Here is a 15,597-nt window from a genome sequence, read left to right on the forward strand (position 1 = left end):
CAGTTAAAGCCACTTTGCACAGAAAGCTGTTAGGAGCAGGAAAAGGGAAGTTCCAGGGTAGCACACAGTAGAGGAAGAAGCAGGAGAAGGGGGCAGGAGGAAGAGGGAGCTCTGTGTGGAGCAGAAAGGTCTGCGCAGGTTACTAACAGACTTCAGGTCAAATAACCCTTGATAAAAAAACTTCTCCAGACTTCAGAATCTAAGTGAGACAATGGCAGTGACATAAAAGGTAAATATCAAAATGCTCTAAAGTGGTGTTCCTCTCTAAAACAACTCCCTGCTCTAGTTTAGGCTTTATTCACAGCCGCATACATAAGTAAGCAACATGAATACACTTCACTATGGTTTACCAGCACAAACGTGTTTGCATAGGACTTACTGTTTAAAGGGATGGTAAACTCTATGTTACTCGTTTATATGACAATTCTTGTTCTATCACAATAATTATGGACACCTAATTTTGTCTAATACAATATACTAGATATTACTCACAAATCGATGTATTGTAAGTCATTCATCTCCGTTTCAATTCCAGCCGCCTGTGATGTCATACTGGTTGTTTAAATATTTAAGCCAGACAGGCTTACTTCAATGCAATCCGTTTTACATATGCACAATATTTCTTTAGCATTGCAATTTGGCCATCCAATCAGGATTGTTTTAATCTGATGACTAATTTGCGCATTCATGTGTTGGGAACGCATGCGCTTATTCTAATTTTCAACACGGCACGCAGAAGTAAACAGTGAATCGTGTAGTATTGTCAAACGATTCATTATTTACTTGAAAGAGTGCCAGTAAGTACGCTGCTGAACTTGTTGTTTTGATTAAATAAAAATTCTATATGTTCTTTAAACTAAATAAAATAATTTTTGTTATTATAAACGTTTGCTTGTTTTATAGGGGAGAGATGTGTCGCACACTGGAACACGTCAGTTTTTTTATACACACTGAACCAAGTAAACGTTGAATCTCATGACTCAATGTTTACTTGGTATTCGTCACTATCCATTCCAATATGCGCATGCGTTAAAAATAACACTGTTGGGAGCGCGCAAATTGTATTTTGTGCAGAGAGGGTGTAGGCAAGAGAAGCGTCCAGTTTAGAGATGAAGCAAATAAGAGGGGCAGAGCGATGCAGCGATAAAAGGGTCGGTAAATATGTATAATTTATTGTAAAAGTTAAAATGAGTATGCGGTTTAATATATATAGTATTGAATATTTGAAATATGTCAATTACCAATAATGGAGTTTACCATCACTTTAAACCTGTTCCAGAAGCAGTACAAAAAAATAGGAATCACATTTTAAACATGTCTGGAAATCTGTGCTATTAAATACACATTCCTGCAATCACTGCTCGGCTGCTAATATTTGCAAGCATTAGGAAAGCTAAGGTATCTTTCTAATTTACCTGCTTAGTTCTTCGGTGATATTAATTCAGGAGAAATAAATACACCATAAATGTATTACTCTAGTAGTATTGATTCTTCAGTTACAATAATATGCTCTTATAGAGCTGGAAAATACTAAATAAACTTTTATTTTTAAATGTTGCCTATCATTACTCAGCAACATCAGAAAAAAAGTTGTTAAAGTTCAATTTACTGCCATTAACTCAACTGTATTCTACAAGGAACGTAGTCCGGACAGTAACAGAGTCACCTTCACCCCGTCTCTTGCTGCAGTGTGCGCCATGCATATGCACAAGGGGTTAGAAACATAGCGAGGCACATGCTGAAAGCGGGGTGCTGTGCTGGCCAGATTTGGCTTACCATAGGTTTCCTGTCTACCCTCATCCAAAGTAGACTTTGTCTTCCTGGACGAGCTCTCTGCACGACAGCGGGAGAGAGAAGGAGAGATGAGGGTACAGAAGAGGCAGGGACAACAACAGATAACAAAACTCCAGACAGAAACCGTGCAGAAGGGTAAAATATCAACATAGAGGACACACATGGACACAGCTGCAAGGTACGCAAACAGGAGGAAGTAGAGCTGCTGATTCAGCTAGCTGCTGGGTAGGCCCATAATGCATAAAGAATCTCCTTTAGGAGTAAATTCTAGCAGTATAAATGTGTCCTTTTCTGAGTGCTGAAACCACTAAACAGCTAATCCATTCCCTAGTAATTTCCCGACTTGACTACTGTAATAACCTACTAACTGGCCTTCCTCTCTCCCGCCTCTCCCCCATTAAATCCATCCTAAATGCCTCTGCTAGGCTAATCCACCTCTCCCGACGCGCTGTATCCGCTGCACCCCTCTTTGAGTCACTGAACTGGCTCCCCATTCACAGCAAAAACAAAAAGGAAATTTCTGCTTACCTGATAAATGTATTTCTTTTACGATATGACGAGTCCACGGATTTCATCCTTACTTGTGGGATATCGCCTCCTGGTCAGAAGAAAGTAGCAAAGAGCTCCACAGCAGAGCTGTATATATAGCCCCTCCCTTCCCTCCCCCTCCAGTCATTCGACCAATGTTAGGAAGAGAAAGGAAAGGCCAAGGAGAAGAGGTGACTGAAGTTTAACAAAAATAAAAACCTGTCTCCAGAAAAATAACAGGGTGGGCCTTGGACTTGTCATATCGTAAAAGAAATAAATTTATCAGGTAAGCATAAATTTCCTTTTCTTTTACAAGATATGACGAGTCCACGGATTTCATCCTTACTTGTGGGATACAATACCAAAGCTATAGGACACGGATGAAAGGGAGGGATAAGACAGGGACCTAAACGGAAGGCACTACTGCTTGAAGAACCTTTCTCCCAAAAACAGCCTCAGAAGAAGCAAATGTATCAAATTTTTAAAATTTGGAAAAAGTATGAAGAGATGACCAAGTTGCAACCTTGCAAATCTGCTCAACAGAAGCATCATTTTTAAATGCCCATGAGGAAGCCACAGCCCTAGTAGAATGAGCCGTAATTCTTTCAGGAGGCTGCCGTCCAGCAGTCTCGTATGCCAAACAGATGATACTCTTCAGCCAAAAAGAAAGAGGTAGCTGTAGCTTTCTGACCCCTAACGTTTCCCAGCAAAAACCACAAACAAGGAAGATGTTTGACGAAAATCCTTAGTCGCCTGCAAATAAAATTTTAAGGCATGAACTACATCCAAGTTATGTAGCATACGCTCCTTCTTAGAAGAAGGGTTAGGACATAATGAAGGAACAACAATTTCCTGATTAATATTCTTGTTAGAAACAACCTTAGGAAGAAAACCAGGTTTGGTAAGTAACACCACCTTATCAGCATGGAAAATAAGATAAGGTGGATCACATTGTAAAGCCGAAAGCTCAAACTATGCGAGCAGAAGAAATAGCAACCAAGATAATAACTTAATATCTATAGAATGCATGGGTTCAAACGGAACCCCTTGAAGAACATTAAGAACTAAATTCAAACTCCAAGGAGGAGCAATTGGTCTAAATACAGGCCTGATTCTAGTCAGAGCCTGACAAAAAGATTGAACATCTGGAACATCTGCCAGACGCTTGTGTAACAAAATAGACAAAGCAAAAATCTGTCCCTTTAAGGAACTTGCTGACAACCCTTTCTCCAATCCTTCTTGGAGAAAAGATAAAATCCTGGGAATCCTAACTCTACTCCATGAGGAGCTCTTGGATTTGCACCAAAAAATATATTTACGCCATATCTTACGTTAAATCTTTCTAGTAACAGGCTTACGTGCTTGGATCAAGGTATCAATGACCGAATCAGAAAACCCTCGCTTAGATAACATCAAGCGTTCAATCTCCAAGCAGTCAGCTGTAGAGAAACTAAATTCGGATGATGGAAGGGTTCCTGAAAGAGAAGGTCCTGCCTCAATGGAAGCTTCCACGGCGGCAGAGTGGACATGTCCACCAGATCGGCATACCAAGTCCTGCGAGGACACACAGAAGCGATGAGAATCACTGATGCCCTATCCTGTTTGACCCGAGCAATCACCCGGGGAAGAAGAGCAAACAGAGGAGAATCAGGGTAGCAAAGACCTCCGGGTGAAGTTCCCATTTCCCCGGATGAAACGTCTGTCTACTCAAAAAATCCGCTTCTCAGTTGTCCACTCCTGGGATGTAAATTGCTGACAGATAACAAGAGTGAGCCTCCGCCCACCGAATTATCTTGGATACTTCTGTCATCGCCAAGGAACTCCTTGTTCCTCCCTGATGATTGATGTAAGCCACAGTCGTGATGTTGTCCGACTGAAATCGGATGAATTTGGCCGACGCCAATTGAGGCCAAGCTTGAAGCGCATTGAATATTACTCTCAACTCCAGAATATTTATGGGATGTAGAGACTCCGCTCGAGTCCACACTCCCTGAGTCTTTAGGGAATTCTAGACTGCCCCCCATCCTAGTAGACTGGCATCCGTTGTCACTATCACCCATGAAGGTCTGCGGAAGCACGTCCCTTGGGACAGATGATCCAGCGACAACCACCAAAGAAGAGAGTCTCTTGTCTCCTGATCCAGATCTATCTGAGGAGACAAATTTGCATAATCTCCATTCCACTGTCTGAGCATGCTCAGTTGTAGAGGTCTGAGATGAAAACGCGCAAACGGAATGATGTCCATTGCCGCCACCATCAATCCAATTACCTTCATGCACTGAGCCACTGATGGCCAAGGAGTGGACTGAAGGGTTCGGCATGTCTCCAGAATCTTTAACATTCTGACTTCCGTAAAAAAGATTTTCATGGATACGGAATCTATTAGAGTTCCCAGGAAAGGAACCTTTGTCTTTGGAATTTGTGAACTCTTTTCTAGATTCACCTTCCCCCATGAGTTCTTAGAAAGGACAGAACCATGTCGGTATGGGACTTTGTCAGTTGAAAAGAGGACGCCTGGATTAGAATATCGTCTAGATAAGGCGCCACTGCAATGCCCCTCGGTCTGAGAACCGCTAGCAAAGACCCTAGAACCTTCGTGAAGATCCTGGGTGCAGTGGCCAGCCCGAAGGGAGGAGCCACAAACTGAAAATGTTTGTCCAGGAAGGCAAACCTTAGAAACTGGTGATGATCTCTGTGGATAGGAATGTGAAGATATGAATCCTTTAAGTCCACGGTAGTCATATATTGACCCTCCGGGATCAATGGAAGAATTGTCCGAATTGTTTCCATCTTGAAGGATGGGACTCTGAGAAACTTGAAATTTACAATTTTTGTGCAGATATTTACGAACAGGTGATAAGTGAACCAAAGTTTAGCTAGCGTAACTATTTACTCCTGAGTAGGAGTCCCACCTTACGCGGGATACACTTAGCTACAAAGATATTCTTTCCAACAATCCTGATTATTAGACAGATCTTTAGTGCAGAGGTAATCCATACCACATCAACAACTCATATAGGTAACTGTTGTAAGGTATACTTGATAATACACAATGGCAAAAAGCCGGGTAAGTATCATATCACTCACCCTCCTTATCCGTAGCGGTATTCGTGCCTCTGTCACACACAACAGGTGAGTATTGCTGTTGTAGGCTGTTCTGAACTCCGGAACCATTCAGGCTCTCCTGAACCCGTAGCAAAACAAAAATGTAAGTTTAAAACAAATTCACAGTTCCAGGGTAGAAAGGAGAGAGAGGGGAGATTTCGGTATAATAAAACATGTACTTTATTTATGTTTCTTAAAACAAACCGGCACAGCAAACAGTGAGATCCTTCTGCTGACGCGTTTCCTGCCTCACTGGCAGTTCATCAGAGCATACGGATAGTAACTTACACAGCTGTTAAATCACTTGCAACAATGTATAACAGACCAATCAGAATCAAGTCATCAGAGTAAACTTGCACACCTTAATGTAGTGCTCACTTAACCCTTGATCGTACAAGACTTAGTAATTATAAATTAGCGATTAGTCAAACAATGAAATTATATACACTTGTAATTGAAAAACAGACTTTAAAAGTAGAAAAAATATTTTAAAAACCTATGAATTGGGATGTGATCATAGAATGTTTCCATAACAACAAAGAAAAAGTGGATTTTATTATCAAGCATTTGCATTTCTGTAAAACTTGCCAAGTTTGTCTACACGCTTAAAAAGACAGGGAGAGACAAAGCCCGGTAAAATGATATTAGAAATATATATATATATATATATATATATATATATATATATATATATATATATATATATATATATAATCAACATATATGCAGACTAATCCATAAATATAAAAGGTAAATACTAAATTATAATAGCGAGTCTGCAAGCATATTTCTAGGGGTATAGTCATAAATATAGCGTGTCATTTTGAAAATAAGACAAAATTGGCAGAAATACTCTATTTATAAATTTAAGTGGATAGATATTTATATATGCACAGAATCTATTCTTGAACAATCTTGTTCTACAAAGATCAATCGGTGTTTGGTCTCCAACACTTACAGACTGGTATTTTCCAAAATTAGGAAACTTAAAATACAGCTTTCTTCTCAATAGTAGAACATTTTAGTCATTACAAGTGTATAAAAACAATAGTAAATGTTCTACATCTGAAGAAGATGGAAAAAAAAAAAAAAAAAGAAATCTTTATAGTGACAACCAATAACAATTTACCCAATGTGAACATAATACTCTATTTATCAATGAAAAGTTTTACATCACTGATTTTGTTTATTCCACAAGGGTGACCAGTCTTAAGTGTATAGATCCAAAAGATCTCTCTTTTACTTAGGGCATGGTACCTATCACCTCCTCTAACCCCCAGAGTGACCTGTTCTATACCTTGGAACTTAAAATGCTTCAGTCGATTTTCATGTTGGAAAAAATGCTTAGCAACTGGTGTCTTAGGGGTCTCAGCCTCTAGGGACAGTAGATGTTCCCTAATTCTGTCTTTCAGATTCCTAGAGGTGAGACCCACATACTGAAATTTACAGAACATACAAGTTACAAGGTAAACTACAAAAGTTGAATTGCAGTTGATCTTGTCCCTAATTTTATATGTCTTGCCTGTATTGGTAGATTTAAATATGTCTCCTATAATGACATATTCACAACTTTTGCAAGGTTTTACTCCACATCTGTGAAACCCTACATTAGTGGGTAACCATTGACTAAGTAACTCTTCCAGAACCTAGTTTAGGTCCAAAGTTTTTTCTTAAGTCATCTCCAATAGTGTCAGATCTACTCGCGATAAAGTTACAACTCTTAGAAATGTCTTGAAGATCTATGTCTCTCTCTAGTATTGGTAGTCTAGTTTTGATTATACTGCATACCTCACTAAACTGTTTACTATATCTAGTGATAAAATTGATGCCTTCTCTCTTTTTGCTTTTATTGTCAGTCCCTGTCTTGTCTTTCAATAAATCATTTCTATTAAAAGTGGACACCAATGTCGATATTTCTTGCAATTTAGTTGCATCATATCCTCTATCAGTCGTTTTGTTAGGCTATCTGCATGTTTCCAATAATGGTGTAAATTTGTGCAGTTACGTCTGAGCCTGATGTATTGTCCCTTAGGTATCCCTTTCTTAAGGTGACCTGGGTGTGAGGAGTCAGCTCTCAGAATGGTATTTCCGCTGATCTCCTTCCTATACACTTCTGTGATTAACTCATTGTTATTATGCTTTATAAGTACATCCAAGTAAGGTATACTAGTGTCTGATGTACTATAGGTAAACCTTAAATTCTGATCATTGAGGTTGATGAACTCAACAAATTGCTCAAGTAGTTTGATGTCGCCTTCCCAAATCAGAAGAACATCATCTATGTAGCGAGTGTACAGTATTATGTTCCTCTGGAAGGGATTGCAGATATCAAAGATTTTCATCACTTCAAAATTGGCTAAAAAAAAGATTTGCATACGAGGGGGCGAATTTCGCCCCCATCGCTGTCCCCCTCAGCTGTAGAAAAAACTCACCATTGAATATGAAATAATTTCTATTCAATAGAAAGTTAATGGCCTGTAGGATATAATCTATAAGCTTATCATCATAGCCTGAGTATCTCACGAGCATATTTTGTATAGCTTTCTTTGTTGTTATGGAAACATTCTATGATCACATCCCAATTCATAGGTTTTTAAAATATTTTTTCTACTTTTAAAGTCTGTTTTTCAATTACAAGTGTATATAATTTCATTGTTTGACTAATCGCTAATTTATAATTACTAAGTCTTGTACGATCAAGGGTTAAGTGAGCACTACATTAAGGTGTGCAAGTTTACTCTGATGACTTGTTTCTGATTGGTCTGTTATACATTGTTGCAAGTGATTTAACAGCTGTGTAAGTTACTATCCGTATGCTCTGATGAACTGCCAGTGAGGCAGGAAACGCGTCAGCAGAAGGATCTCACTGTTTGCTGTGCCGGTTTGTTTTAAGAAACATAAATAAAGTACATGTTTTATTATACCGAAATCTCCCCTCTCTCTCCTTTCTACCCTGGAACTGTGAATTTGTTTTAAACTCTGAGAAACTTGTTCAGACCCATTTCAGATCTCAAGAGTCTAAACGTTCCCTCTTTTATGGAAATTACAAAAAGATTTGAGTAAAACCCCTGTCCCTGTATTGGAACGGGACAAATTACTCCCATAGTAGAGAGGTCTTTTACACAACGTAAGAACGCCTCTCTTTTTATCTGGTCTACAGACAATCGTGAAAGAAGAAACCTTCCCCTTGGAAGGAAATATTTGAACTCCAGTTGGTACCCATGGGACACGATTTCTAGTGTCCAGGGATCCTGAACATCTCTTTTCCAAGCCTGGACAAAGAGAGAAAGTCTGCCCCCTACTAGATCCGGTCCCGGGCCGAGGGCCATCCGTTCATGCTGTCTTGGGAGCAGCAGCGGGTTTCTTGGGTTGTTTATTTTTGTTCCAAGCGTGATTGGGTCTCCAGACGAGTTTGGACTGTGCAAAGTTCCCTTCCTGTTTAGCGAAAGAGGAAGAAGGGACACCCTTGAAATTTCGAAAGGAACGAAAATTACTCTGTCTCCTTTGTTTGGACGTCTTGTCCTGAGGGAGGAGATGACCCTTACCTCCCGTAATATCAGAGATAATATCTTTCAATTCAGGCCCAAATAAAGTCTTTCCTTTGAAAGGGATAGCTAACAGCTTAGATTTAGAGGATACATCCACAGACCAGGAATTCAACCACAAGGCTCTGCATGCTACAATGGCCAAACCTGCATTCTTAGCCGCCAACTTGGTAATCTGAAAGGCGGCGTCCGTAACAAAGGAATTAGCTAATCTATGGGCCTTGATTGTATCAGCGTAAGTAGGTACCTCCAAATATCTGTCCATCTTACACAATTTCTCTGGAGGGACTACAATAGAGTCACAGTCGTCCAGGGTTAACAAAACCTCCCGCAACAACAGGCGAAGGTGTTCAAGCTTAAATCTGAAGGACATCACGTCCAAATCTGTCTTGGGTAATGCACTACCTGAGTCTGACAGTTCTCCTTCTGATAAAACCTCCCTACCCCCCCCCCCTTCAGAGTCCTAGGAGGGAAGATCAAAGATCGCCACCAAAGAATCTGAAGTCGCATGGACTACGTGGGTCTCTATTCTACGTTTACCCTGTAGTACTGGCAACTTAGAGAACACCTCTGTAAGGGTTGAGGACATAACTGTAGCCATATCCTGCAGAGTGAAAGATGCAGACACTGAAGAACATGACGTCGCCTGTGTGGGCGTTATGGGCTGAGACGCTTGGGATTGAGCTGTATCCTGAACCTCATCATTCTGAGTACAATCATTATCATCAGATAAGAAAATTTGTTCTTTACACTCTAATGCCCTAGTGATACATGGAGGACAAAGGGTAACAGGGGGTTCCACAATGGCATTTAAACAAATAAGGCATGCACTGTGCTCATCCATCTTAATAAAGTGAAACAACAAGCAAATTCAATTTACTCACAGCAATTTGACTGTAAAATAAAATTGCTAAGTACTGTGTCTTTAAGAGTTCAATTCACACAGCTATCCGATTTTATTTTAATTTAACAAGATATGCAGAAAACTGTTTAGCAAGAGAGAAGCTCTCTAAGTCCTCTTTCCATCTTACACCGCTATTATGCTTAGGCAAGAACCCACAAGTCTAAAACACAGGTTTCTACCTGCTCCTGAGACCGGACCAAATAAGTGAGCAATCTGGAACAGCAGGCGTCTAAGCCGAAAGACAAACTGTATTGACAACACTGAGAATGCTATGAAAGCGCGCAAGTCCTAAGCTCCGCCCCTCGTGGGCGTAAATCTAAAGCGGGCAACCTTCGACATTAACCGGAGGCCAGAGAAAACATATGCACTCCGAAAATAGTATAAACACTGTTTAACACGCTCCCTTGCGTCTGCCAGCATCAAAAAAATAAAGCCACACACCACATCCCAGCGCTTCAGGGCACACACTAAAAAACGCCTGAGTGTCTGGTAAAACATGTACACATTAGTCCATCCCCCCAATAAATGTTTCCTTGTCAGAGAGATAGGTACTGTCCCCTTGTGTTTATATACCAGCGTTTCTAGATAGTAGATGCTAGAGTGTCTGGTTCTGTCACTAACCTTTCGCAAAGCATAGTGAATATACAGTCAATCTAAGATTCTGTGTCTATGTCCCAGAAAAAAAGAACTGCACTTACCTTCATGCTCAGTAACAGCATGAAAACTTCACAGTGTCAAGGAGGTCCACCTTTTTCCTCCTGAGGTCCTGTGAAACAGAGAAATCTTAGTTAAGAAATTCCAACACTTTGTACAGCAAACGCAACATAATCCTGGGAGGCACAGTGGAGACAAAAATCCACCAGTTCCCACAGTCTGAAAGACTACTTAATGCTGCTCTGTAATAAAATAGTACACTTTGGCACCATTTAAAAACAAAAAACTCTTGATTGAAGAATCTGAACTAACACCTCTCTTTACCTCTTACTATCACTAACACAGGCAAAGAGAATGACTGGAGGGGGAGGGAAGGGAGGGGCTATATATGCAGCTCTGCTGTGAAGCTCTTTGCCACTTCCTGCTGACCAGGAGGCGATATCCCACAAATAAGGATGAAATCCGTGGACTTGTCATATCTTGTAAAAGAAATCAAAAATCTCACTCTGACCTACAAAGCCCTCACCAATGCAGCCCCCCTACCAGTCCTCACTCATCAACAAATATACTCCAGCCGTCCCCTAAGATCCAACAATGACCTGCTCCTTGCATCTTCTACCATCACCTCCACCCATGCTAGACTACAGGACTTCTCTTGTGCGGCACCAACCCTCTGGAATACTCTTCCTCGAGCTGTCAGACTTTCCCCTAACCTCTCCTCCTTTAAACGCTGCCTAAAGACCTTCTTGTTCAGGGAACCTTATCTCCAAATCCATAAGAAATGAATTCCACTTGCCTAATAGCTGCTCTCATCTAACTCTACACTAACATCTTTCTCACCTTTGCAGTCTCCACCTCCTGTTTCTCACCCCCCTACCCATCTAGATTGTAAGTTCCCACTGGAGCCCCAATTCCCCCTGTATTTGTTTGTTAAACTTTGTCTGGTGTCTCATATTGTATTGTACTTGTATCTTTGTTACCCATGGACAGCGCTGTGGAATTTGTTGGCGCTTTATAAATAAAGAATACAGTAATAATAATATCATGCCTTCTGCATTGCTGTGTAGACTATTCCCCTCAGATACGTAAGAAACAAATGTTCTTTTCATCCCTCCAAACCCATAAGATACACTAACAAGCTGTAAATATGAACAGATCAAAATCTCCCCAACATAAGCACATGAACTATATCACTGTTTTCTTTACGAATATCCCTGCCCTAATGAACTATGTGCTATTGGTCTAACGTGTAAAATAAATAAAGTTAAGTGGAGACTGAAGCCTGCACTATCAGTAACTGAGTTGCTTCGGAAACAAAAGGAAACAATTGTAGGGGACTATTGAACATCGTAAGAACTAGCACTCAACCAGTCTGAATAGAACAACATTTAGGAAATTGATTTAAGTGCTTTAGGTAAGCAAATTTGCTTAAACAAAAAACAGTGATTCCATAAAAATAAGTGTTCACCTTTATATGGAAAATAAATGAAAACTGGCCCCTAGAAATAACACTTAGACAGAAAACAGTGTTTTTATAGAACTATCTTCCAGTCACTTACCTGTTTGTTTGTTGGTTTTTTGTTTTTTTTTTGGGGGGGGTAAAACAAAAGATAGGGAGATAAGTGTTAAGTTCTTTATAGGGATTTGAGAGGAAATCTAGAAATGTCTGTAATTATGATTATATTTGTGTTTATCCTGGCTCACCCTGGTAAAGCAGTAACATCTAAAAGACAAACTGAAATGCTACATTGAGAAGCAGAACACAATCTGTATTTTGCATTACATACAAACATTTCTTTCTATAAAATGTAACCATAGCAGAGGTATGCACAGCACATTTAGTGTAAAGCCCTAGCAGTATATGTAATGAGAAGATAAATGTAACATAACAGAGGTATGCACAGCACATTTAGTGTAAAGCCCTAGCACTATATGTAATGAGAAGATAAATGTAACATAGCAGAGGTATGCACAGCACATTTAGTGTAAAGCCCTAGCACTATATGTAATGAGAAGATAAATGTAACATAGCAGAGGTATGCACAGCACATTTAGTGTAAAGCCCTAGCACTATATGTAATGAGAAGATAAATGTAACCATAACAGAGGTATGCACAGCACATTTAGTGTAAAGCCCTAGCACTATATGTAATGAGAAGATAAATGTAACATAGCAGAGGTATGCACAGCACATTTAGTGTAAAGCCCTAGCACTATATGTAATGAGAAGATAAATGTAACATAGCAGAGGTATGCACAGCACATTTAGTGTAAAGCCCTAGCACTATATGTAATGAGAAGATAAATGTAACATAACAGAGGTATGCACAGCACATTTAGTGTAAAGCCCTAGCACTATATGTAATGAGAAGATAAATGTAACCATAACAGAGGTATGCACAGCACATTTAGTGTAAAGCCCTAGCACTATATGTAATGAGAAGATAAATGTAACATAACAGAGGTATGCACAGCACATTTAGTGTAAAGCCCTAGCACTATATGTAATGAGAAGATAAATGTAACATAGCAGAGGTATGCACAGCACATTTAGTGTAAAGCCCTAGCAGTATATGTAATGAGAAGATAAATGTAACATAACAGAGGTATGCACAGCACAGTTAGTGTAAAGCCCTAGCACTATATGTAATGAGAAGATAAATGTAACATAACAGAGGTATGCACAGCACATTTAGTGTAAAGCCCTAGCACTATATGTAATGAGAAGATAAATGTAACATAACAGAGGTATGCACAGCACATTTAGTGTAAAGCCCTAGCACTATATGTAATGAGAAGATAAATGTAACATAGCAGAGGTATGCACAGCACATTTAGTGTAAAGCCCTAGCACTATATGTAATGAGAAGATAAATGTAACATAACAGAGGTATGCACAGCACATTTAGTGTAAAGCCCTAGCACTATATGTAATGAGAAGATAAATGTAACATAACAGAGGTATGCACAGCACATTTAGTGTAAAGCCCTAGCACTATATGTAATGAGAAGATAAATGTAACATAACAGAGGTATGCACAGCACATTTAGTGTAAAGCCCTAGCAGTATATGTAATGAGAAGATAAATGTAACATAGCAGAGGTATGCACAGCACATTTAGTGTAAAGCCCTAGCACTATATGTAATGAGAAGATAAATGTAACATAACAGAGGTATGCACAGCACATTTAGTGTAAAGCCCTAGCACTATATGTAATGAGAAGATAAATGTAACATAGCAGAGGTATGCACAGCACATTTAGTGTAAAGCCCTAGCACTATATGTAATGAGAAGATAAATGTAACATAACAGAGGTATGCACAGCACATTTAGTGTAAAGCCCTAGCAGTATATGTAATGAGAAGATAAATGTAACATAACAGAGGTATGCACAGCACATTTAGTGTAAAGCCCTAGCACTATATGTAATGAGAAGATAAATGTAACCATAACAGAGGTATGCACAGCACATTTAGTGTAAAGCCCTAGCACTATATGTAATGAGAAGATAAATGTAACATAGCAGAGGTATGCACAGCACAGTTAGTGTAAAGCCCTAGCACTATATGTAATGAGAAGATAAATGTAACATAGCAGAGGTATGCACAGCACATTTAGTGTAAAGCCCTAGCACTATATGTAATGAGAAGATAAATGTAACATAACAGAGGTATGCACAGCACATTTAGTGTAAAGCCCTAGCAGTATATGTAATGAGAAGATAAATGTAACATAACAGAGGTATGCACAGCACATTTAGTGTAAAGCCCTAGCAGTATATGTAATGAGAAGATAAATGTAACATAACAGAGGTATGCACAGCACAGTTAGTGTAAAGCCCTAGCACTATATGTAATGAGAAGATAAATGTAACATAGCAGAGGTATGCACAGCACATTTAGTGTAAAGCCCTAGCACTATATGTAATGAGAAGATAAATGTAACCATACAGAGGTATGCACAGCACATTTAGTGTAAAGCCCTAGCACTATATGTAATGAGAAGATAAATGTAACATAACAGAGGTATGCACAGCACATTTAGTGTAAAGCCCTAGCAGTATATGTATGAGAAGATAAATGTAACCATAACAGAGGTATGCACAGCACATTTAGTGTAAAGCCCTAGCAGTATATGTAATGAGAAGATAAATGTAACATAACAGAGGTATGCACAGCACATTTAGTGTAAAAGCCCTAGCACTATATGTAATGAGAAGATAAATGTAACATAACAGAGGTATGCACAGCACATTTAGTGTAAAGCCCTAGCACTATATGTAATGAGAAGATAAATGTAACATAACAGAGGTATGCACAGCACATTTAGTGTAAAGCCCTAGCACTATATGTAATGAGAAGATAAATGTAACATAACAGAGGTATGCACAGCACATTTAGTGTAAAGCCCTAGCACTATATGTAATGAGAAGATAAATGTAACATAGCAGAGGTATGCACAGCACATTTAGTGTAAAGCCCTAGCACTATATGTAATGAGAAGATAAATGTAACATAACAGAGGTATGCACAGCACATTTAGTGTAAAGCCCTAGCACTATATGTAATGAGAAGATAAATGTAACATAACAGAGGTATGCACAGCACATTTAGTGTAAAGCCCTAGCACTATATGTAATGAGAAGATAAATGTAACATAGCAGAGGTATGCACAGCACAGTTAGTGTAAAGCCCTAGCAGTATATGTAATGAGAAGATAAATGTAACATAACAGAGGTATGCACAGCACAGTTAGTGTAAAGCCCTAGCACTATATGTAATGAGAAGATAAATGTAACCATAACAGAGGTATGCACAGCACATTTAGTGTAAAGCCCTAGCACTATATGTAATGAGAAGATAAATGTAACATAACAGAGGTATGCACAGCACATTTAGTGTAAAGCCCTAGCACTATATGTAATGAGAAGATAAATGTAACATAACAGAGGTATGCACAGCACAGTTAGTGTAAAGCCCTAGCAGTATATGTAATGAGAAGATAAATGTAACCATAACAGAGGTATGCACAGCACATTTAGTGTAAAGCCCTAGCACTATATGTA

The 15,597-nt window shown here is 39.2% G+C and overlaps 1 protein-coding gene across 3 annotated transcripts in view; it reads right to left on the minus strand.

Annotated features, from left to right (window-relative positions):
• Positions 1–15,597, minus strand: part of ARHGEF12 (Rho guanine nucleotide exchange factor 12) — a 1,204,049-nt gene that overhangs the window by 889,180 nt on the left and 299,272 nt on the right. Inside the window, exons 1-2 of one of the 3 annotated variants that reach the window (XM_053691591.1) lie at positions 12,090–13,401; positions 1,777–1,833 (exon numbers count right to left, since the gene is read on the minus strand). The exons of 1 other annotated variant lie outside the window; for it this stretch is intronic. Coding sequence is in view for 1 of the 2 variants with exons in the window: in XM_053691589.1 (XP_053547564.1) it covers positions 1,777–1,833 (57 nt within the window). In the remaining variant the exon portion in view is untranslated. Of the gene's footprint in view, positions 1–1,776; positions 1,834–12,089; positions 13,402–15,597 lie in introns of those variants that run through there. One more of the 3 variants, XM_053691589.1, reaches the window with a different exon arrangement.

This window comes from Bombina bombina, chromosome 8, assembly GCF_027579735.1.
Source record: "Bombina bombina isolate aBomBom1 chromosome 8, aBomBom1.pri, whole genome shotgun sequence".
NCBI lineage: Eukaryota > Metazoa > Chordata > Amphibia > Anura > Bombinatoridae > Bombina > Bombina bombina.